General features: G+C 45.6%; 1 protein-coding gene across 1 annotated transcript; it reads left to right on the top strand.

Annotated features, from left to right (window-relative positions):
- The first annotated feature begins 641 nt into the window (after window positions 1–641).
- Window positions 642–22,668, top strand: GNB5 (G protein subunit beta 5). Its single transcript, XM_085070651.1, has 11 exons — window positions 642–911; window positions 4,902–5,038; window positions 6,711–6,752; window positions 7,473–7,549; window positions 9,090–9,222; window positions 13,045–13,188; window positions 16,229–16,320; window positions 16,442–16,490; window positions 19,019–19,115; window positions 20,067–20,233; window positions 20,572–22,668. Exons 1-11 carry the CDS (start codon window positions 800–802, stop codon window positions 20,581–20,583), a joined length of 1,062 nt encoding a protein of 353 aa, XP_084926777.1. The 5' UTR covers window positions 642–799; the 3' UTR covers window positions 20,584–22,668.
- The last annotated feature ends 57 nt before the right edge of the window (window positions 22,669–22,725 follow it).

Here is a 22,725-nt window from a genome sequence, read left to right as displayed (position 1 = left end):
CATATCTGATTCTCCCAGTGCCCCCTGCCCATAGGAGTATCAGGGACTAGTGGAGCTAAGATTGGACTTGGTAATCCTGAACAAGATCTGTCTTCCCAGCCTGATACTTTAAAATGCCACTGGGGTGACTGATGGTTTTTTTCTTTCCCTTTCCCTGACAGAGTTTGCAACCTGTACAAACAAGTTTGGGCATGAAGCAGAAACAGCCACTGGCATGTGTTTCTGGGGAAATGAAGCCTTTGGGCTGTGAAGAGGGCTTGGGATACGTGCAGGAGTGGGGCAGGAGGTGAGGCTGGTCCCAGCTGCCGGCCTGGAGACCACTGGGATGCCAGAGCAGGCTGGCCAGGGGATGCTGGAGAAGCCGGGCAGGGGATGCTGCAGCGGGCAGGAGCGGGGATGCTGGAAGGGATTCGGCAGGACCGAGGATGCTGCAGCGGGCAGGACAGGGGATGCTGGAAGGGATTCGGGCAGGACCGAGGATGCTGCAGCGGGCAGGACAGGGGATACTGGAAGGGATTCGGCAGGACGGGATGCTGCAGCGGGCAGGACAGGGGATGCTGAAAGGAGTCGGGCAGGACAGGGGATGCTGGAGGGAGTCAGGCAGGTCCGGGGCTGCTGGTCCCCACGGTGTGCGCGCTCAGGACTGGCCTGGACGTCAGCGGGGAGGGAGGGGGAGCCGGGCCGGCTCCGGCGCGGTTGCTGAGGCAGCAGGAGCCGCGGCAGCATCCCCGGGAGCCGGGCTGGCAAACTCCTCCTCCCTGCCGCTCTCATCCCCGCTCTCCCCGCTTCCTTTGCAAAGATGGCAACCGAGGGGCTGCACGAGAACGAGACGCTGGCATCGCTGAAGAGCGAGGCGGAGAGCCTGAAGGGCAAGCTGGAGGAGGAGCGGGCCAAGCTGCACGACGTGGAGCGTGAGTGGCGCCGGGCGCGGGCAGGGGCGGCCGCAGGGCCGGGAGGGCGGCCGGGCCTGGCCGGAGCGGGGCCGGGGGCGGGAGCGGGGAGCGTGGACACCGGCCTGGCCCGGGCCGGACAGTGGCCTGGCGTGCCGAGGCTCCCGGGAGCGGGGCAGGCCGTGGGGCAGGCCGTGGGCCGGGCTCGGCCCGCAGCATCCCGGGCACGGCGGGCGCTCCGGGGCTGGCAGGCCGGGCGGGGCGCGGACCCTGAAACAGCCTCGGTGCGAACCGCGGCGTTCGGATGGAGCGGCGAGCCACGATTAACCCCAGCCGGCGGGAAGGTGATGGGAATGGGCTTTAATGAGGCCGGTTTCACCCAAGGTGTGGAAGGGCTTTAAAGGGAGCATTGTTTCCCAAAGCAGCTCCTCTGCCCCCATTCCTCCAGGCACACAAGTTGCAGGATGCAGTGCTGATTCAGAGGTGCGGGTGAGTCAGTGCTGGAGCTGTCAGTGGGGAACTCACCGCTGTCAGCTGCAGCTTCAGATCCTGGGATAACCCAAAAGAAACGGGATGGACTGACCTCAACCCTGCTCTCCCCCTATTCCCCTCCCTGTTCATGAAAAATAAGCTAACCTTACATTTATGGAGCTTTTCAACTAGGTATTCACAAGTTTTGAGACATGAAAGATCCTTTTATTGCCATTATTTCATTTTATAATTACAATTATATACTGCAGCGTAGTATATATATATTTGGCTTTTGGTGTGGTAGTAGTATATATTTGGCTTTTGGTGTGGTATTTTTTTAGAAAAACATGTAAATTACTGTTTGTCTCTGAAATCACATAGCTCACTCTATTAAAAATATTAGCAGGTCATTAAAACTTTTCTTTCATATGTTTTGATGCCTAAAGCATTGAAAAGGAAGCTGAGCCTGTATCCAGTGACTTAGTTCTCTGTGTTTTGTAAGAATGAGGGACTGACAAACACTTCTGAATTTCAGGTTGGGAAAGATCAAAATAAAATATATATGTGTGTGTGTGTGTGTGTGTGCGTATATTCTGGAATAAATAGAGCATTTTCTTGTCTAAGTTAGACAATAATGTGTTATATGAATGTCCTGTTAATCAGAACTGTTAAACAAACAGAGATGCCCTCATTACCGAAACATTACCATAAATCACCATATTCCTACTGTATAATTTCTGTATCAGAAGCAGCAGGGCCTTTGTTTAACAGACCTATTCAGCATATTCTTAAACCCATTTTCGCTCACAAGGAGTTTTACCTATGATTGCAGTGATACTGTAACTGTATGTGTCATTGACAATCATAGGATATTCTTTGTCATATCTAAAATTTCTATTGGAAAGCTGTGTTTGCATAGCCATGACAGCATTTCTAAGACAAAAGTGTTATGCTACTGTAGAACAATGCTTTCTCATGATATTTCATACCACTGATTCTGTATCAGAGCTTTTTTACACTTAAATTATTCCCAAGTACCATTTCTGCAGAGTTGGTAAGTTTCAGAATAAGGCATCATTTCTGGTTTTTGCTTGCTTGGTTGGTTTGGGTTGGTTTTCCCCCTAATCTAAAATTGTATCTTTTACATTTTTTTGCTTGGATCATGACTCTCCCGCTGTGGTTCTCAAAACAAACAGCTGGCTGAAATAAGATTGCCCTTATTTGTTCAATTGGTTCTGAACAGTAGGTCTCAAAAATGTGGATAGAAAAAGGAAATGCCAAACATGCATTTGATTTGCAGTCTTACAATTTTAAGGAGTCAGTTCAGGAACTTAAAATTTTAAGCGTAGCTAAAAGTTTGTTCTGTTTGTGCAATCCATTAATTTTTAGGGCCAGAGAGACCATTAGACCCAACTGATTTCCTGCACAGAAAAGATCAAAGACCCAAGAATATCTGCATCAAATCCTCACCTCCTGTTCAGGCCAAACAATATTTTTAAGAAAAATAGGCAGTTTTATCTGGACCTCTGTAAAACTACTCAAGCTATTTACTGGCTTTAGCTGATCTGCTTGTCTGAGTGTATGATTTTCTACTATCTTTGAACAATGTTGGAGAATTCTTAAAAATAATTATCTGACTCTCAAACCTGTGCTAGGCGGTAGCAGGATTATTATGGCTGTGGTTGGAGATAAGCGTCCTCAGAGAATCAGTGAGGCTAAACCAGACAATTTCACAGAGTCTCAGCTGCGTTGACATAATGGAAACAGTTTGTCCATTGTCTGGGAAACATTTGTTTTTTCAGATATATTCTGGACACAAGCATCTTTCCAGCTGCCATAATAACCTCCTGTCCTGTGTTTTCATGTCTTTTGATTGGATCATTTGGCAGGTTTCTATGGGCAATAGTAGGGGGAATGTATCTTTTCTTCAGTGGGTTTATATGGTACTTTCTCAGAAACTCTCTTCTGACTTATGAACAAATCATCAGAAACGGTGGACAGCGCTTTTCCCTTGGCTCAGGGAGACTGGTTGAGCAGAGATTTCAGGTGAGAGCATTATTCTGGCACAGCCTGTGGGGCTGGTGGCTTTGAAAGACAACTCTTGAAAAGGCAATCCGCTAGAAATCAGTCTCTGCCTTGGGCAGAAACTGCTTCACTCACCCTGTGCCAGGGAACGATCTCAAAGCTCAGGATGCCTGCTCTCTCACTGTCACAGCCCTTCCCAGCCCACAAGCTTTTTTGCAGCCCCAAAAAAGTGATGAAGGGTGAAGTGGCAAGGCAGCTCCAAAGCAACACCTGCCACAGGGGATGTGGAGCTCAGTCTCCAGCAGGGCAGTGAAAAGCTTAAGGTTTCCTCCACCAGCTCATTAAAGAAGCTCATGTGAGCTTCTCCATTTAATTCAGAAGGTCTGAGTCAGGCATTGCCCCCATAGCCAACAGCAGCTGGATCATCTTAGGTTTTGGTGTGGACAACCACACAACACAGGGAAGTGCTGGATCCTATCAGCTCTTCTCTCGACAGAGTAATTCTTCATTCTGGTGCCAGAGTCTCCAGCCTCAGAATCTCTGCTCTGCTGTGGGACTTGAAGTAAGTGTGACCCTCCCTCTGTGTGAAGAGCTGCCCCGGGTATGAGATACATCATAGCCCTACTCAGCTGGGTGAACACGCTGGAGCAAAGCAAATGGGTTTCCTCAGATGACACTTTCTCCCAGACATTTACAGGTGACCCCAGCTTGAGGCATCAGGGTTATATGAGACATCTTTCAGTTGTGTCAGCTACATGAATTTTATGCCAGCTGGTTTGCACAAACATAAATGTAAATTTGTTGGGTTTTGGAGAATATCAGCTGAAAGTACTGCTAATAAATGAGGTACAAAAGAACTGACTTCTCCACCAGAGGATGCTGCTCAGGGAAGTTGCTTGCCTGTCCTCTGTTTCCCTCTTCTGTAGAAGGAAAAGCTGACTCTCCCATGAAGTCCTTGATGTCCATAGTTATTGTTGAAAAGTTGGGTAGCACACTCTCACAGCAAATGTCCAGCTTCCTGCTCACTCAGAGCTGTGTCCCAGCCCTTGCTGCTCCCAGCCACCAGAAGGAATGGCACAGCAGTCTCCAGTGCCAGTGACAGTAGCTTTATCCCCCTGCAGCACCACCACAGTGCTGAGAGCCAGCTGCAGATGGGAGTCTCATACCCAGAACAACTGTCTGCCCATCCTCAGGCCTGAGGATTTCCCAGTAGAAGGGGGAAAAGGGGTAATCTATTTTCCAGTTATACTTGGATGGGATGGTCTGCCATACCTTCAGCTGCCAGATCCCTGCAATTCAAGCCCTGAGTGAATTCCTCCTTATCTTTATCTGGTGAATATGTTAATACACCGCCCACCTTGGTGTTAACCACCTGCCAGCTCTGAAGCAGAGTTCATTGGCTTGCACCATGGACTCAAACTTCCTGGATTAATTCCTCCAAGGGCATTACTCATAAATAGAGATTTGCCAGGGCAGAGCTTTGATGAGGGATCTCTAACCATCAGCTGTTTGCAGTTCATCAGGTGGCAGAGCGTGTGGAGGCACTGGGACAGTTTGTGATGAAGACCAGGAGGACCCTGAAAGGCCATGGAAACAAAGTTCTCTGTATGGACTGGTGCAAAGACAAGAGAAGAATTGTGAGCTCTTCCCAGGTATGCAGTTGGGCAGATGTTTTTCAAAGGTGCTGTTGGGCACTGTACAAAACTTCTGGCTGTGCTGTATGCCACTCTCAGCAGAGGATACCTGTGATTACTGTAAATGTTGTCAAGATGCTCTGAAAGAAGTTCGTTGGCAATATATTTGTTCAGAGAGTGTAAATCTAACCTTTTAATCATTGATACACCTCTTGTAGCTAATGCCCTACACATTTTTTGACCAGTCATACAGAGATTTTCCCATATTCCATACTACAACAAAAAGATAGAACTGATGTGAGGCCACTTTTATATCCTTGTTCTTTACAGATGAAATATTTTGTAAAGTTCTCAGGTTATGTATTCAGAGAAAATAATCAGGAAAAAAAGTGAAGAAACGTTGATTGTTTTAGAGTTTTCTATGCACAGAAATTTCTTCTGTGGTCTATATGATTGATATGACCTTGAAAGCCTTGAACATCCTGCCAAAATTACTGCATTTAGTTGGGCATTTGGAGACACAGTCCTAACACCTGCTCAAGACCAGTCTCATAAGCTGGAGGAGGTAATGAGATAATTACTTTCCACATCCCCTGGTTCTTCCTGAGCCCAGTATGGCAGTGAGTGAGCTTGTTGCATCTCACAGCTGTTCACTGACCTACATGAAATCTGTCAGGGGTCTCACTTGAGGGATAAAAATAGGCAATCTGCATTGCAAGCCACCTTCACTTACTGTGAGTTTTTACCATTCATGGTGATCTCAACAAAGAGAATAATATTAAATATTTAATGTCACATTTTTTAAAGTGCTTAAAATGTTAGTGTGTAGATCAGAAAGCTGAATAGACAGGTTAAAATGCATTTTTTACTCGATTTTAAGAACTGTGTAAGTCCAGGTACAGAGGCAGTTGCTGCTCAGTAATAAACATTTCACTTTCATGATACAGGGAAGATAACAATATTATGTGCATAAAGCAAAATAGCTGGTGTACACCAAGTGATTGTCCTGCTCTCTGTACAGGGTTCTGTGATGACTGTTTAGCAGGTTGCATAATGCATAATTGAAGGTTAAGTAAGTGTATTGAGAAGTAAAGGGAAAACCAGGATCAGACAGGAAAGGGAAGATGAATAAACGGTGCAATATCCATAAAGAGTCCCCATGAGTGCTGCCACCTTGTTAAGTGGTTTGTGATACAGGTCACTCTGTATTTGTTGGGCCCTGGTGAGCTGCTGACAGGTATCTCTGGGAGAGGTGACCAGCTTTGCAGGTGCTAATTACGAGCTGGGAAAAACACATTGTGGCTCAAAGGAGGCAAGTGAGGGCTTACAGGTGGCAGGTTCCTGAGGAGATGGCCCTGTCCATGGCATGTGCTGCAGGTGAAAAGAATTCTCATGAAGCCATTAAGAGGGAAGGAGAAAAGATTGAAAACTAAATTGGTCTTTTAAGCAAACATGAGTCATCTCATTGGGGAGGAGATACACTTTCCTTGTGGTGGATAAAAGTGGCACTACTGAGAAGTGTCCCCTTGGTGCTTCACTGTGACCACTGTGGCGGTGTTAAGATGGAGACAAAAGGACATAACAGACTGGGGAAAGGAATGAGCAGCAGAGTTTTCTCTAGGCTGGGAAGCAGGCTTACGGCTATGCCTCTGGAAGGCCTCAGTTTCTCTTTCTCTGTGCTTTTATCTAGGATGGGAAGGTGATTGTGTGGGATTCCTTCACTACCAACAAGGTAAGTGAAACTTCAGCAACGTTCTGTGCCCAGGGCAAAGGACAGTGGGATGAGTGAAGGGCTTACAGGTATCACTGGAAGCAGTGGGATAATTGGATAAAATGCAGACTTCCACTAGCACCCAAAACAAGGAGCCCAGGGCAAGTCACCTCCCTTGACCTGTTTCTGAGCAAAGTCCCTGTCAGGGCACTGGGGTTTGTCATGGTCACCAGTGGGAGGCTCTGATCCAACATCTTTGCTGACAAGGGAGCAAAGCCCAGCCAGCAAAACAGGGGAACTGATGTGTGTGATCACTGGGGTTCCTTCAGCTGTGGTGTTCACTGTGAAATGGTGCTACTGCTCCTCCAAGCCCTGCCTGGGCTGCCTCGTGGCACCCTGCACCACACAGATGAGAAAAAAGCACTTGTTATTAACTCAGTTTTACATGTGCAGCAGTGGGGACCTTTCACAGCACTGGATGACCCAAATAAAACATGCTCTGTGATCAGTTTGGGGCTCATGATTAAAGTGGAAAGTGTCAGAGAAGGACTGGCCATCCTCCTGCTGCTCTGCTGCATTCTGCAGTAAGGGTTGTCCCAGCCTTACATGTGAGTGATGGCTGGGGGAAACATCTGTACCTTTCACTGACCCTAAGGATGTCCCACAGAAATACTGAACCTCCCACTGTTTCCTTGCATGGATTAGAGAAGCAGTGATGTCTAAAGAGATGCTGTGTTTCAGGAACATGCGGTGACGATGCCGTGTACCTGGGTGATGGCGTGTGCATATGCCCCCTCTGGATGTGCCATTGCTTGTGGGTAAGTTCCCAGTTTCCACACGTGCTTACACAGAGAAGTTTGATTTCTTGTAGTGTCCTGATGGCTTCAGAAGCTGACAGATAGGAGTTTGCATGCCGTGATTGTGGGTGGAAGCTCTACATGCAGTGCCTCTGATTCTATTTCCATAATGGCTCGTACACATTATCTCCACTGACTTCAGTGCAATAACATTTGTTGTGTAAGCATGGAAAATAATCCTCTTCCAGCATTTATATCATGGGTTAGGAATTCTGCATGCATGCAACTTCCCTGTTCCAGTGTGGTTGTCTATGTTGGATATCCTAGGATATGTTGGATGTCTCAGGGAAAGAGGTTTGGATCATGTTCTTACTTTGCACTCATTTTTTTATGACATAGAAGTTCATCATTAATGATTACTGGCATGTGAATAGATCTTGCTAAGATGGGGTGGGGAGAAGTAATCCCATCCTTGATAATCTTCTGCAAGTCTTCTGAGGGCTCAGGTTTGAAAAAATGAAGTTTATATAGGGGAAAAAAAGAGATGAAATGTTGGCAAAACATCTTGTAAGAAGGGACCGCATGGATCAGACAGACAAGGCAAGCTTAGGGCGAGAGAAAGGAACAAAGGAGGACTTCACTGTGCAGCTTGCAAATCTAGAAAGCAGCAGACTGAGACAGACAAGCAGACTCCATAATTGCACGTGGAAAGGAGTCCAGAAACTGTGTTTTTGACTAGAACTCGAAGAATGGCAAGCAAGCTCTGTCTTTACACTTGTAGCAGAGACAGGGAGTGCACGTGTACATTGCACCTAATTCTGTATTTCTGTTGTGCTGTCAGTTAAGTGCCATGCAGGTAGTGTAAGGCGCAGAGCCAGCAACTGGTGTTGAATCCTCGTTCCAGGATCCCAGGGACCAGGGCAGGGCTGATCTACCACAGCTCTAGGAACGGGTCAGATACTAGTCTTACCCTTTAGAAATGAGTCCTGGGTCTGACACAGCTTAACTGGTGGAACTGTCCAGGAGGGGGACAGCAGCTACAGAGATCAGAAAAAAGGCTTCTGTTGCCTTTTTTCCAAACTCTTCTAAAAGCTCTGTCTTCACACCCACTACTAGCTATACTGCCTTTTCTATAGGAGCTAGGTCAAACTTATTAAGGTAGGTGAATAAGGATGCTTAAATACTGGTCTTTGCAATGACAGATGTCAGCAGAAAAATGGCAGTTTGGCTGTATGTGAAACATTAACCCTGAGGTGGCTGCTGTCACCTCCCAGTTTATACTTTCGTGAGGTTTCATTCAGTGCCATTTATAAACTCGATAAGGGTGAAAAATACTGAGGCGCAGCTGTTCAAGTTCTGTAAAGCAGCCAGGCTGGTGAGGCAGCTGGGGCTTCCCTGCACAGGGAGATCCCACACAGCACAATACAGGGAAGTCGGTACTTGTAAGGGTTTGGCAGCACAGCACTGACAGGTGGTTTCCTTCTTATCACCACTCGCCTTTTGTCGTTGCAGTTTTAACCAGTTCTCCTCTCTCTGTTACTGCTATTATTACTCTCTTCAGTGGCCTGGACAACAAGTGTTCTGTGTACCCTCTGACATTTGAAAAAAATGAAAATATGGCTGCAAAGAAGAAATCGGTTGCAATGCACACGAACTACTTGTCTGCCTGCAGCTTCACTAACTCAGACATGCAGGTAAATGCATTTCCTACCCACTGCTCACCATTGCCTAACACGAGCTGCACTCAGATGCAGTGCACATGTCTTTCCTTGCTCTTGGGGCACCCAGAGCCATGTCCTGCCCCTGCAGGGGTTGCTGGTACACCCTCAGGGGGCAGAGGAGGTGCTGCAGAAGCTGCTCTAAGGAAATGCTTGTCACAGCCCGTGGCCAGGCTGCCCTGGCAAAGGCCTGTGGCTTCTGCAGAGGGAGCTCGCTGGTACCTGAGTGTTCTCTGCTCCCCAGGTCTATGCCAGTTTGTGCTTTTGGGAGCTCAGACTATTGCAAATAGTTAAAACCACAGTTCAGCCAGGACTAGGTTGGGTGCTGTGCCAGCTGATGGTGACTGTGTTGTTTGCCTGCTTTGTCCCGGACATCTGGCCAACTTTGCTTTTGCTTTCATTCTAAGTATTTTTTATTTGTAGCAAGTGAAACATTTGAGCTTGAGGATGGCCCCACAGGGCCATACTTGTTGTCTGTGCATGCAGTGCTGTGTTCCCTCGAGTGATGCTGTCCCCATCTCACAGGCAGTGGGGTGGGGCACAGAGGCCCACAATGGGAGGTGATGGCAAAGCCAGGAACTAAATGCAGATCTTTTGAGACCAAGCCAGCCTTCCTTTCTACTGAATATCTCAAAGATCTCTTTCTCCCGGAGTACAGAAGATGATGAAAGGAGCCAGGATAATCCCCTTGTCCTCTCTGGTTTCTGAATTTAATTAAAGCTCTTCTCAGTGCAGCTCTGCAGCAAAATAAGTGGCAGAATGGAGCATTTTCATTGCTCTCAGTGTCAACAGAGCTGCTAGAAAGGGAATACCATGTCCCCTTCTTCCAGATATTTGGAGCTCTTCTGAAGGAAATATCAGCTCTCATTGCTTCTATTTCAGGACATGTGAAGCCAAGAGTATGTTGTTGTTTGTCGCTCTCTGGTTTCTGTAATGACTCTGAGGTGCTAATTTAAGTCCATTGCCATGGAAACAAGCGGTGGAGGTACCCAGCGCTCAGGCTTGCTTAGCCCTGACCTTCCTGTGCAGGAGCCATGCAGAATTACAGCAGTCTAAATTAACTGCAATGTTTTCAATGAGTTATAAACCCACTTTTCTCCTTTCTTGTCTATACCTATATGCATTGGGATTAAATCCTATGACAGGAAAAATAGCAATTCATTTTTCATAATAAGAAAGAAAGAAAAGTTGAGTCTTTTTCTCCACATTGAATAAAGCAAACTGCATTGATATTGATATTGATTACTATTGTTAATTCATATAATGGTGGATTAAGGTGCTTTGTATTTAGTGAGTCAGAAATGTTTCTGAAGTCTTTAAAAAGAAGTTTCCTTGTGATTGCTAAGCTTTTAAGTGATCATTTATAACTGCATGTTATTATTCAAATACAAGCAAATAGTTGGCCAAGCTTCTCTTAGGACACTATGTAGCAGATCCTAGAGAATACTTTTTTTTTTCCATTTACATAAAGGCCTCAGAATTAAAACTATTCACAATTAAAACTATTCAGTAACTCTGAGGGTCCACAGTGCGATAAGTACGTTATGCAAAAGCTTTCCCAGCTGTGTGCAGAGCACCTCTGCTCTCCCAGTTTGCATCAGGAGGGATGTGGTGCCTATCCTGGAGCAGCTCTAGCATGAGGTGCAGGTGTCCCCCAGCCTGGTGTCCCCACAGGTCCCACGGCTAGGTGCTGCCAGGCTGCTGCTCTGCCCTGACTGCTGTCTTAAACTACAGCTCAGTTTTCCCACAGGGGCATGGAAGACTGGGTAGGAGTTTAGGGTTTAGTGTGCTCATGGGCATTGGGCAGTGCAGTGGAAAGAGAGGAGATCTGGGGGTGGCTCATCATGGGTTAGAGTCACTCTCAGGCTGTGTGGGTGCTGAAAAAGGGGATCCCACTCTTGCTCCTCATCATGTTCCCATGTTTGCCTGAGCTGCAGGGCTGGGTGACCCACACACCTTGTTCTCAGTGCCCCAAACCAGTCCTGCTTGAGAGAGCCTCCCCTGCCTCAGTGAGCAGAGAGCCAGGGAGCCTCTCTTCCTAAATTAGGTATCTGCAGCTCTGTGGTGTGATAATGCTCCCCACGTGACAATGCTCCATGTGTATTAATAGCAACGGTTAATTGGGATCTCGAGTGCTTTGCACAGGGCAGGCAGCCATGCTCCCATCATGGCAGGGCTGAGGAGCAGGATGAATCCCATGATGGTGGAGGAGGTGAGGGTCGCCCCACTGCTCCCAGCCCCAGTGCCTGTGCTCCTGGTGAGCAGGGCTGTGTCCCTGCTGTCCCCTGCCCTGTGCAAGTGCTGCCTCTTGCCACCGGGTGCCAGGCAAGGATCCCCATCCAGTGCTGCTCAAGCCCCCGGTGCAGCAAGCCAGTATCTAATAGCAAAGATTGCCAATTGCCTCCTGGTTTTAGATTTTCGGGGTTGGTTTGGCTTGGTTTTCAATAGCAATACCCTGAAGTTGAGCCCATAACATATCTCTTTAAGCATTAGCTGGAGCTCTGGGTTGCCAACAGACCCTTCCGTTACACCTTTAGCTACTCTATTCCCCTTATATCTGTCTTACACAGCATCACAAGAGCAAATCCTCAGAGCTGAAATTCCTCATTCCTCAGCCAAGTACAGATATTCCCCAGAACAGGGAAGTTCATTGATCAGGCTCAAAAGCTGGCCAGAAAGACAAGTCAGGACTTTCTTCTGCTATTATCATCTGAGAGCTTTAGCATCTCTCTGCTGCAGGATTCGGAACAGTCTGTTCTGCAGCTTTGCAGACCTCTGTTTACGGGAAGAATTTTTGGAGCATCTGTCAAACTTGTTCGGTGTTTAACCTTTATGCAACCCTGTGAATGGTTTCATGACTGTGTGCTCATTTTCTTCTTGAAGAGAATTTTGTTTTTAACTTCTAACTACCCACCGGGATCCCTGAGTTTCCTCACCAACCATGAGAAAAACCTGTGTACAAAACTGAGAGCCCTCCTACGTTCGCCCTTGCTTCCTTCCACACCAGTGCACAGGGACTCTTTCAACCTACAGAATTTGTGATTGCATAACAGTTTCGGGTGCCAAGGGGAAATTTTGAACAATTGAGCATCATCAGGATTTAGCCACAATAACAAGCTCTGATCACATGTGCTTTCGACAAGTACTGTAGCAGATGGAAAGCTGTGAGCTATGTTCGGTCAGTGTATGTTCAAGCCTTTTCACACACAAATGGTTTAGGACAAGTGAGAGCTGATGGACTTATCAAACAACTGTCTAGACAGGCTTACTTCCCTTTCAGAAAATCCATGTCTTAAGCAAAATTAATTTGGTTTAACCTGACTATTTCAAGCAGAAAAAAATTTTTGAAGAGTTAAATAGGCATAGGTAACTCCCAAGAGTCCTTCCATTTACCTGGGTTGAATTCCAGCAGCCTAAATATGGATAGAGTGAAATACAGGGGCAGACAGGAGTAGCAGTACTGTTCTGCCTCCTTTTTGGAGAATATGAAAATGTCAACAGATCCTTACTGCTGTCAGTTCTTCAAACCCCAGCACACAAAAGGAACCATTATCGAAACACTGTGTAGGTACAATGGTGTCCATAGAGTAGAAGCTCTCCCTTCTACTCTCCTTTTTTCCTTTAAAACCATAAACTGTACTTAGGTTCACATTGGGCTTATGTCTTTGATTTATTGCATAATACTTCATTAAATTACAGCTGTCCTTTGGTGTATGTGTGGGATGTCAGTTGTTTCTTTGTAACCTGAAGGTTATCTGCTAATTCTTGTACTGTGACTCTTCTTCCCACATCATATAGATCCTGACAGCAAGTGGAGATGGAACTTGTGCTCTGTGGGATGTTGAGAGTGGGCAGCTTCTGCAGAGTTTCCACGGTCATGCAGCTGATGTCCTGTGCCTGGACCTGGCCCCTTCTGAAACGGGAAATACATTTGTCTCTGGGGTAAGCAGGAGCTTTTTCTCATACTATAAAACTAAGGAATATGGAAGTGAAAAGGCAGCAAAGCAGGAGGCTCATGGTGTTAGAGAGGGCTGGAGTATATGTTGGATGCCCCAGTGCAATCCACTCATTGCAAGCACATTTTCCAAGCTGGAGCAAATTAAACCCCTGACGGCGGGGTCGAACCCACCCAGCCAGCCTGACTGCAGTTCTGCTTACTTAGCAAGTTCCACCCCACATCAAAGCAATCCAGCTCGAGATCAAAACAACGCCTCTGCCGGGAAGGGAAGGCTCAGAGTCAGAGCAGTGGGCTCCTAGCACAGCAGAGGTGTGAGTCCCTGTGGATGGAGCCTGGAACAGCAGAGGACTTCCCACACTTTGCTCCTTCCTTGTGCCCAGCTCTCTGGAGCCAGATGGGGTGTGACAGGCATCAGGTTGTGCTCAGGGCATGGAAGTGGGGCTGCAAATAACGTGCATGCCACTATGTCCTTCAACTGCTCCCAGAGTCAAAGGGCAGCTTGGACACTGGCTAACCCCTCGTGCAAGTTGGAGCAGGAGATGAGGTGTGGCCACATCTTCAGCTGTTGCTGAGTCCTCTGTGCCTTCCAGGGGTACCAGAGGCATTTAAAGCCCCTTCATCAGTCCAACACTGTCCACTCCCTGTCCTGGCCCAGGGGAACACACCAACCTCACTGGGGCTGCAGGACTGGACTGGTCTGGGAAAGTACCCAGGGCATCTTCCAAATCTTGTCCTGCCGCTGAGGGATCACTGTTCCCAGGCAGCTGAGCCATTGGCACACAGCCTGGCAGTGAGGCAGGCCAGGTATAAAGGTGGGTGGGATGGGGCTCAGCTCCTTTTCAAGGTGATCTTAGTCTTTCCCACATTAGAAAGTGAGTGTGCAGATGAAAGCAGGCAGGAGCTGAGAGGCAGGTTGCTACCAGTAACTTTGCTGTAGGTACCAGTAACTTCACTGGTTTCTGAGCCCCACCAGCACTGGCCCAGGGCTCATCCTGTGTTTGATGATGGAAATGGCCCTTGTGCCAGAGGGTGCCAACCATGGGTTAGGAGTGCTTGGAGTCATGGTCTTATCCCTACCCAATAAACCTGGACCTCATCTGTTATGGCTCTTTCTATCAACTCTGGCTGGCCCATCAGGAGCACAGTCCAGCACACTGGCCCAGTTTGCCTGCTGCTAGCACAGCTGCTCCGAAGCGTGACTGAAAGCTAATTCCATCCAAGTGCATTACTTCTCTCGGGTTTTCCTGTCACCAAGCTTGCTTCCCAGAAAGGATAGATTCATTCTCCCTGGGAACAGCTCAGCTTATTATAGGGCAAGGAATCGCAAGCAGCTCTGGTACTGCTAAGGGAATATGTCATACTTGTGTTGATATAGCAGCTTGGGCATGTCTATGCTTACAGGCACTCGTTTAATTCATCACATGCAAAACACCACTGTGGTGAGGACCTGTCTTACATCGTGTCAGTGCAGGTATAGGCAGCACAGTGTGAAGGTGTTGTAAGCTGTGGTGGCATAGAGAGACTCCCTGAATCCTGTGCCTCTGTAGGACAGTAACCTTGAGTTGGAATAAGCAATGTCAATATATCAGCATCTAGGCTGGGTGCTGTTACATTTAACGACTTGACTAAAAATTCCAGCCCTCCTGGAATGATGAGCTCAGGAATGATGAGCTGTGTCCCAGGCTGTTGTGCTCAGTGCCCTCTGAGCAAGGCTCCTCAACTGAGATATCTCTCAGGGGCCCATCTCTCCACAGGTGGTGACTGGTTTTTCCTTCAAAACCTTAGGAGTCAAAGCACCAGCTTGTCTTGGTCTTGCCCCCAAACTCCTAGAGAGGTCAGTAAGAACAGTGCACATGGAAGCAATATGAAGGGCTGGGCTTGGGCATTGATGGGACTTTGGAAGGAAATATGCTGGGTTCAAAATATTCTCTATCTTGTTTGGTTCCCCTGTTCAGGAACCACAAGCTGGTGTCAAGGATCATTACATCTTTTAAATAATGACATCTTTACTAAAAACACTAGGATTGCATTTTAACAACACAATATTAAAAAAAAGAGAGACAAGTATGTGAATTGTGAAGAGACTGTTTAATTTAATTAGCAATCATATTTGATTAAAATAAATAGCATGTGGCATGGTCTGGTGGACAGAGTGCTCTGGCTCAGCAGAAGCAGTGGCCACCTGGCCTGCCCTGTGCTTCCCACACAGCCTCAGAGAAGATGAGCCCCTTGAGCTGAGCCTGTTCACTGCCTGCTCCTCAGCAGGGGCAACCTCATTAAAATCTCCCATCACTCTTCAAAGCAAAGTCCATCTTCTTTTTCCTGTCACTACAGCCATGACAGCAGTGAGACATTACAGCTTAGAGCGTGGCCCTATGGGTATGAGATGGTTCCTGTCCCAAGGACAGTGCAGACTACGTGGGCCAAGCCCCTTGCCCAAAGAATTCAGGGTGCTGAGCACTGAGTGTTAAATGACCTTTTCAAAGCACAGCTTGGAAGGGCAGGTTTGAGCTTGATGATGCGATGAAGTGCTGCTATGCTGTTTTTCTAATCCCAACCATGCTATCAAGCATGGGGGTACAGAGCCCTGAGAGGGGTTAACTCTGATAGGAGGCTGGGCAAAAAACCCTCTGGATGCACTTAATTAATTTTCTCTTTCAGTGTATGAAAAGAATTAGTTATGGAACTTTAAATGCTGGGTATCAGTTTTTTATATTGGTCATGTTAAGTGGTCAGTGGTGCAGCTCTGTGGCATGGGGTGCTGCACAGAGGTAGGGGAGCAGGGCTGTGAGTGCAGGGCAGCGTGGGGCTCCAACCTTCATGAGGAACTCAGCTCTTACTTGCAACTGCACAGCTGAGGGTACCACTGCTGCCAGTTCTGGGGCTGCTTGGCTGATTAAATCCTCTCAGAGCAGAGATGTTCAAAACCTTTGAATGTAGTGGGCTTGATGACAAATATCAGACACATGAGGGTTGAATGTCACCATTTGCACAACTGTGGTGATTTTTTTTTTGTCTTACTAGGGATGTGACAAGAAAGCCATGGTTTGGGACATGCGGTCTGGTCAGTGTGTCCAGTCATTTGAAACCCACGATTCAGATATCAACAGTGTCAGGTCAGTATGTTTCTGGGAGAGGACACGTTTGCAATGTTGAGCAATGTGCCGATTCTATTTCTGAAGTCTGACCTCATGCAAGTAATGTAATGTGTTCTGGTCTTCTTTCACTTGTGCACAGATATTATCCAAGTGGAGATGCTTTTGCCTCTGGTTCAGACGATGCCACGGTATGTTAATTCAGCAATCTAATTTAGGAAAGTTCTGTTTGTTGTTTCCCAAGTCAGATTTTCCTAGAAGACTAGGTCACATCCACAGAGGACTTTTAGTGACTAAAATGGGCCTGTGACAGCAAATTTGCAGAAATAATAATCCTGTAAGATAAGCTATTAAGTACTATATATAATGTTATAGGGAAAATCACATAACACTGTTGGTCACTTATGCAAACTTCTCTACAAGAGGTACTGTCCAAATATTCATTTCAGATTCTCAATGTTTGATGTTTCATAACTAAAATGAATTGTCTTACTGGAAGATATTTGGCTTCATATAGCTCTTGGTCACAGCTTGGGAGGAACCAGCTAAACACTGCAGCTTGTGTCAGGAGAAGCATCATGTCCCAGAAAGTAGAGAGGCCATGGGCTGAGGGCAGAGCAGGGCAGATGTGGGCAGCTGGCCTCTGCAGCCCCAGGGTGGCCTTGGCCACACACATCTCCTCCCTGTCTGCCTGACTCACTGCCAGCACTCTTCACTGCAGTGACTCACTGCATCCAGATCATCCTGAATCACACTGTGGCTCTTAATGGATCTTCCCTATCTGTGAGCAATCTGCTAGGAGGGGCTCAGAATGTATTGACAGGTCAATTTGATCAACACAATGAATACAAAAATGCCATTTACCTCTACTGCCCTCTGCCCCTCAGTGATGCTCAGGGCTAAAAGCTCTCCCTACAGCTGGTGTGTACATATGGGGGACTAGGCTCTGCCCCACCACAGCCCTGCAGGGGCTGAGCTAGCAGAGGTGTTAACATAAGAGCACATGATGGGGAGGTACCTGGCACCTTATTTCTTCTGTTTATTCAAACATCACACTGAGTCACCTGAGAGCAAAGACTTTATCTAAAGTACTCTGCCCTCAGAACATGTTTTAAGTCTGCTCCAATGCTAGCTAAACACAATGGAAACATTCCTTTTGTCTTCATTGGATGTGGAGACATTCCAAGGCTCTTCTGGAGAGAGTGTACTCTGATTTTGTGTTTTAAAAACTGCAAATTTAAGTTAATATATCTATCCCGGTGGTGAGCCCAATGGCTTTCTGCACACTTGGATGCAGTACTGTGAGCTCTTGAGATGCTAAGGGAGTGATAGAGAGAAACTGCCCATCATTAAATTCCAGTGAAAGCACCCTCTTAACGCCCAGTATTAAGGGCTCGTTTTAATTTATTTGATGATTTTTTTTCTTTTTTAACTATTGTTGACACCCCTGACTCAAGCAGGAGAATGGGAAATTCCACCTCTGTACTTCTGACAGAGGTTTTGGCAGTTTCCATCTACCTCATTCTTTCAACGAAGAGGTTTGGTTTTGCAGTGTTACAGAGTGGTATCCTTGACCTGATTTATATACTTGGGGATTCTGAGGAACAGATAATCCTGACTGGAAGTAATCCATAAAAGCTTGCTCAGATGACAGTGTTGTCATCTGCAGTGACCCCAACCTCCCTGTCAGGACAGCCTAATGAAATTACTCATCTGTGTGGAGCACTGGGTGACCTGGACTACACAGACCTGGCAGCTCCCCACTGCCCTGTGAATCAGACAGCTCCTTCTTTATGTGCAGGCTTGAATACCAGCCATTTTTCGATAGTAAAGTCTTAATATTAGCAATCCCATCTGGCCAGTGTTTGCTTAAGCTTAACTTACTGAGGAGGGGTTTCAGTTCACATAGTTTCAAAAGTGCATTTTGATTTCAGGGCTAACAGACTGCCTTTCTGCATGGCAGTGAAGTCTGATACATGATTTCCATGTCAAACAAGCCAAATTTTGCTGGCAAATGATAAAAACAGGAAGTATAGGTTGTTAGAGGTGATTTGGAATTTTCCATGAGAAATAAAACCCAGAGATCTGCATTAAAATGTATTATTTCACTTGAATTATTTTCACGTAGGTTTTTCAAACAGAGAGGCCTCACAGAAGGGCAGGGACTGTTTGCTATCCTGACTTAGTCAGAGCCAGAACTACCACCTAGGCTCCTCAGTGCCACATGGTCTGTGTTCTCAACAATGAGTAGAGATTTGATCCCAGCTCCCAGGCTCCAGCTGTGGCTAAACTGTTGTTTCAGACACTGTGACCACATGCACCTCCCCGGCAGCAGGGTGCTCTGATAGGTATGAAACCACCGAGGGGAAGCAAGAGGGTGTGGGACTCCAGTGGGTAGCCATGCTCCAAAGCCCTCCACTCATCTCTTTCTAGCAAAACAGGCAGGAGGTTTAGAGAAGTGGCTTGAAAAAGAAAGTTCTTCCTGCAATGTATACAAAACAGCCTTGTGTTGCTTAGATCCCTGTTAGAGGATCCCAGTTACAACAGCCAGAAGCAGAAGGAAAGGAGGAAGCAGAAAGAAGCAGAAGGAAAGAAGCCAAGCAGATACTTCCCATGATGCCTGTTAGGCTGCACTTCCCACTCCCATTTTTTTCCAAATATTTTAGCCAGTGCTTGCAGCATTTCCTGAGGCATGTGTGTTGGTTTTGTTTAATCCTAGTGTCGTTTATATGACCTTCGTGCAGACAGAGAAGTAGCAATTTATTCCAAAGAGAGCATCATTTTTGGAGCATCCAGTGTGGACTTCTCTCTCAGTGGTGAGACTTGACCTTTGGAGGTTATCTTAGTGCTGAGATTTGAGGGGAACTGTAAAATTTTTCAGTTTAATTTGAAAAAAGTATTTGTTATTAAAAATTATCAAAAGTAATAAGTACCAAAAGAAACATTTAATGCATGGAAGCATTATTTTACTTTGCCTCTGTAAAAATAATTACTCTCTAAATAACCTAGCTGGCTATTGCTTCGTTGTAGTGATGAAAAGTATTTTCCTGGCCCTACTGAAGGCAGGAAATATTTTGCCATTAACTACAGCTGGGCTAGAGTTTCACAATAATAATGAAAAACATTTCAAAGGCAACAAAACTATTAAGTGCAGTTACATAGTTTTTAAAAGGATAATAAATGATTAGCAGTAAAAGTATATTGGAGGGGTATGAAGAAAGAGACATTACCACTTTTCACTACAGATCCTGAGACATAAGCTTGAGTCTTGTGTCTCCTGTCCCAGCATAAATGCAGAGCTCCCCAGTCACCGTGGGTGGGGATGAGTGGGTGGTGAACTGCCCTCCTCCTGGAACTGAGGCAAATGTCTCTGTCATGGTCACAAGCACCACAGCTTGTCCCGTTGGCAGTGAATCACTTACCAAACTGTTAATCATTCAAGCATTTGTATTCCACTTCTTGTGTAAGGTCTGAGTAAAGTATTATTATCCTGCAATAGCTGTTAAAGCGCTCTTCAGTCTTTCACGACTTGGAGCCATCCCCCATCTCTATTGACTGAACACATTCTATGTAATTTAACTAAAATTTACAATGCTTTTAACTAATTAACTGTAATTGTTTCAGCATTTAGCGGGGCAGGGCTGTCCCACGGCAGCAGCGGTCACAGGGTGGGCTTGTGGCTCGTGGGTGATCAATGACCTGCAGAAGGTCCTGCCTGCAGGCAAGACATGTCCAGACCTCACTGTAAAATCTCCTTCTCCCTGCAGGTCGCCTGCTGTTCGCGGGCTACAACGATTACACCATCAACGTGTGGGATGTGCTGAAAGGGTCCCGTGTGTCCATTCTGTTCGGACATGAAAACCGTGTCAGCACCCTGCGGGTGTCTCCCGACGGCACCGCCTTCTGCTCGGGCTCCTGGGACCACACTCTCCGAGTAAGTGCTGGGACAATCCAAGACAACCCAGGACAATCCAGGACAATCCGCTTCGGGTGCTTCTTTCTTCACTTGCTGAGGGGAAGGGTTGTTACAGGAAAACTACTCTAGAGGAAGTAAGGAGGGTATAAACCAGTGTAAAACGTGAACAGCAAAGCCAAATGAAAATCCCCACGAAGTGCTAGCAGAACTGTAAAGTTTAACTTGCTGTTGGTTACATGGTATCATCGCTGCTGATACTCTGTACCACTAATGTGGTTGCCTCGCCAAAGTTAATTTAACGTTTGCTAGAAGAGTCAGTGTCATAAAGGAGTGTTCAGCTCTCTCTCTTTCTACAGATCTGGGCGTAACCTGAGGTCCCATATGCAGCGTCAAATGAAGATTGTAACCCTGGACTACAAAACTGCATAAAGAAGCCATTCCTCAAAATCAAATATTCACTACAGTACAAAAGAGTGACACTGAACCCACAGATTAACACAACTAGGTAGAAAATGTAGTCTGTTTGAACACGTAGCAAACATCAACTAGTAGTAAACTGAAATATTTTATTTTTTTTGAAACTATATTCTTTTATTGGAATTAGTTTCATTGATTATAAAGGGACTTTTCTCTAAAGTCACCTGTATCATAGAATTGAGTATTTCAGTGCACATTATGTTTTTATTTGCATGAATTTAATTCCTTTTTAAAGTTAAAGAAAATGGTCCTGATTTTATCAGGATGTAGTGTAAGGCTTTGGAAACATTCCGTAGTAGCATATTGAGTTTTGGTGTTGAAAAATGGAAAGAGAAACAATTCTGATACTTTATGATGGTGTTATGGATGACTGAACCTTGGTGGTAAATAGAGGAGCAAAGGACCTACTGTGAAGGTACTGGCTGCTGTCATAAAAATGTATTTTTTGTACAGAAAAGAAATCCCTTCAATCCCTGTTTTTTCCTACTGTCTTTTTAGATAGAAATAAGTATTTCATCTCTGTTACCTAAATATAAAGAATCTAAATATATACAAACTGATAAACAGCAAAGAGGAGGGATATAAACATGATTTACATAATCATGAGGTAATACTTAACCAGTAGTTTCTTAGAAATTTTTAATTGTATCACTTGGTGAGTGAATTTTCTTTTACTTAAAGAAATACTACATGCTAAGCACTAAGGGATACTACACGCTAAGCATTAAGCACCATTATACTGATGGTCAAATCTTTTCCAAGTTAGTCATAGTCATTCTATGACCATGATTCTTATTTGCATTTTGAGCAGTTCATACAACTTCGGCAAGGCAATGTCGCTTAAATGTATGTTAAAGCAGTATATGCCCGTTTTAAGGTCCTTCTACAATGTCAGAGCAGTTGTAAGTTCATGCAAATACAGGTCAAACCATACAGTCCTTACTCTAACAGTCATCTCCCACTGCCATGGACATGGTTTTGTCATAGTTGGACTTGAGAATGAATAACAGTGAGCTGTTGAAAACCTGCTGTGAGCTACAGTCCTGCCAGTGTTTGATACTGTGCTGAGCAGAGCATGAGTCCATCTGATCCAGGAGTCACTGGTTTGCAGGGGAGCAGGACAGCTGGTCCCCTTGCTGGCAGCACCCAGCCTTCTGTGTGAGCATGGGAATGCCATACAAACTGGCAGGACCCCACACAGAAGTGATGCAGTAGAATCAAGATTTAATCAGATAAAGATGAGATACAAATAATTATAGAACAATTGTGAGATTATCTCTGCATTCATACATTGAAAACTCTTGGGACTAGAGTGTGTCAGCTCTGCTCATACCAACAGGTACTGTGTTTGACCTGAGCAGGCACATGGGGAGCAAAGAGCTGGAGTAGTGCTGGGGGCTTGCACAGTCTGGCCTTTGAAATGCAAGTGGTGAGGTACAGCTCTGAGTATATCAAATATATGATTTATATTTAGATTGGAACAGGAGAAAACAAGCTTACTGGAATGAACCTGTTTACAAGCTCACTGATCACTGGAGTTTGATGGTAATATCCTCATTCTGTTTGCAAGTGGGATTTTTTTACAATAATATAAAAAACATTAGAAACAAAGTCTCCTCATCCATGAGAACATTAGGTTCTGTGAATCCATAACCAGTTAACCTAAGACACTGACATTTATACCAGCCTTCCATCCCTAATGGAATAGGTCAGCTGTTCTCACTTGGAAAAGTCAACTCTGATGCTTTGCAATATTTGTGGCAAACTATCCCTGTAACAGACTGAATGCACTATGGAAATGTCATATAGAACTCACTGTGCAATATTGAGTCAATACACTGTACACATTTGATCAAAAGATTAATATTAATGTTTAGATAGTATTTATTGGCGAGATGTTTGTTTCAAACATAATACATTGTGTTGATATTTATGAACAGCCTAAATACAATAAATTGTATTTTACATACTGAGAACATGTTTGTAGCAGTTCTTCCCATTGCTTAAGTATTTGTGATGGTTGTTTTTTTTTT

Source organism: Lichenostomus cassidix, chromosome 10 (genome assembly GCF_008360975.1).
Source record: "Lichenostomus cassidix isolate B80296 chromosome 10, HeHo_3.0, whole genome shotgun sequence".
Classification (NCBI taxonomy): domain Eukaryota; kingdom Metazoa; phylum Chordata; class Aves; order Passeriformes; family Meliphagidae; genus Lichenostomus; species Lichenostomus cassidix.
The sequence above is the reverse complement of the archived record's forward strand: the minus strand, read 5'-3'. Positions and strand labels throughout refer to the sequence as shown.

What these genes read in the sequence shown, in the direction of transcription:
- GNB5 (XM_085070651.1), top strand. Translation starts at nt 800, where the DNA reads ATGGCAACCGAGGGGCTGCACGAGAACGAGACGCTGGCATCGCTGAAG. An exon ending in CAAGCTGCACGACGTGGAGC is followed by an intron (nt 912 to 4,901) that starts GTGAGTGGCGCC and finishes AGCTGTTTGCAG; the next exon opens with TTCATCAGGTGGCAGAGCGT. An exon ending in TGTGGACTTCTCTCTCAGTG is followed by an intron (nt 19,116 to 20,066) that starts GTGAGACTTGAC and finishes TTCTCCCTGCAG; the next exon opens with GTCGCCTGCTGTTCGCGGGC.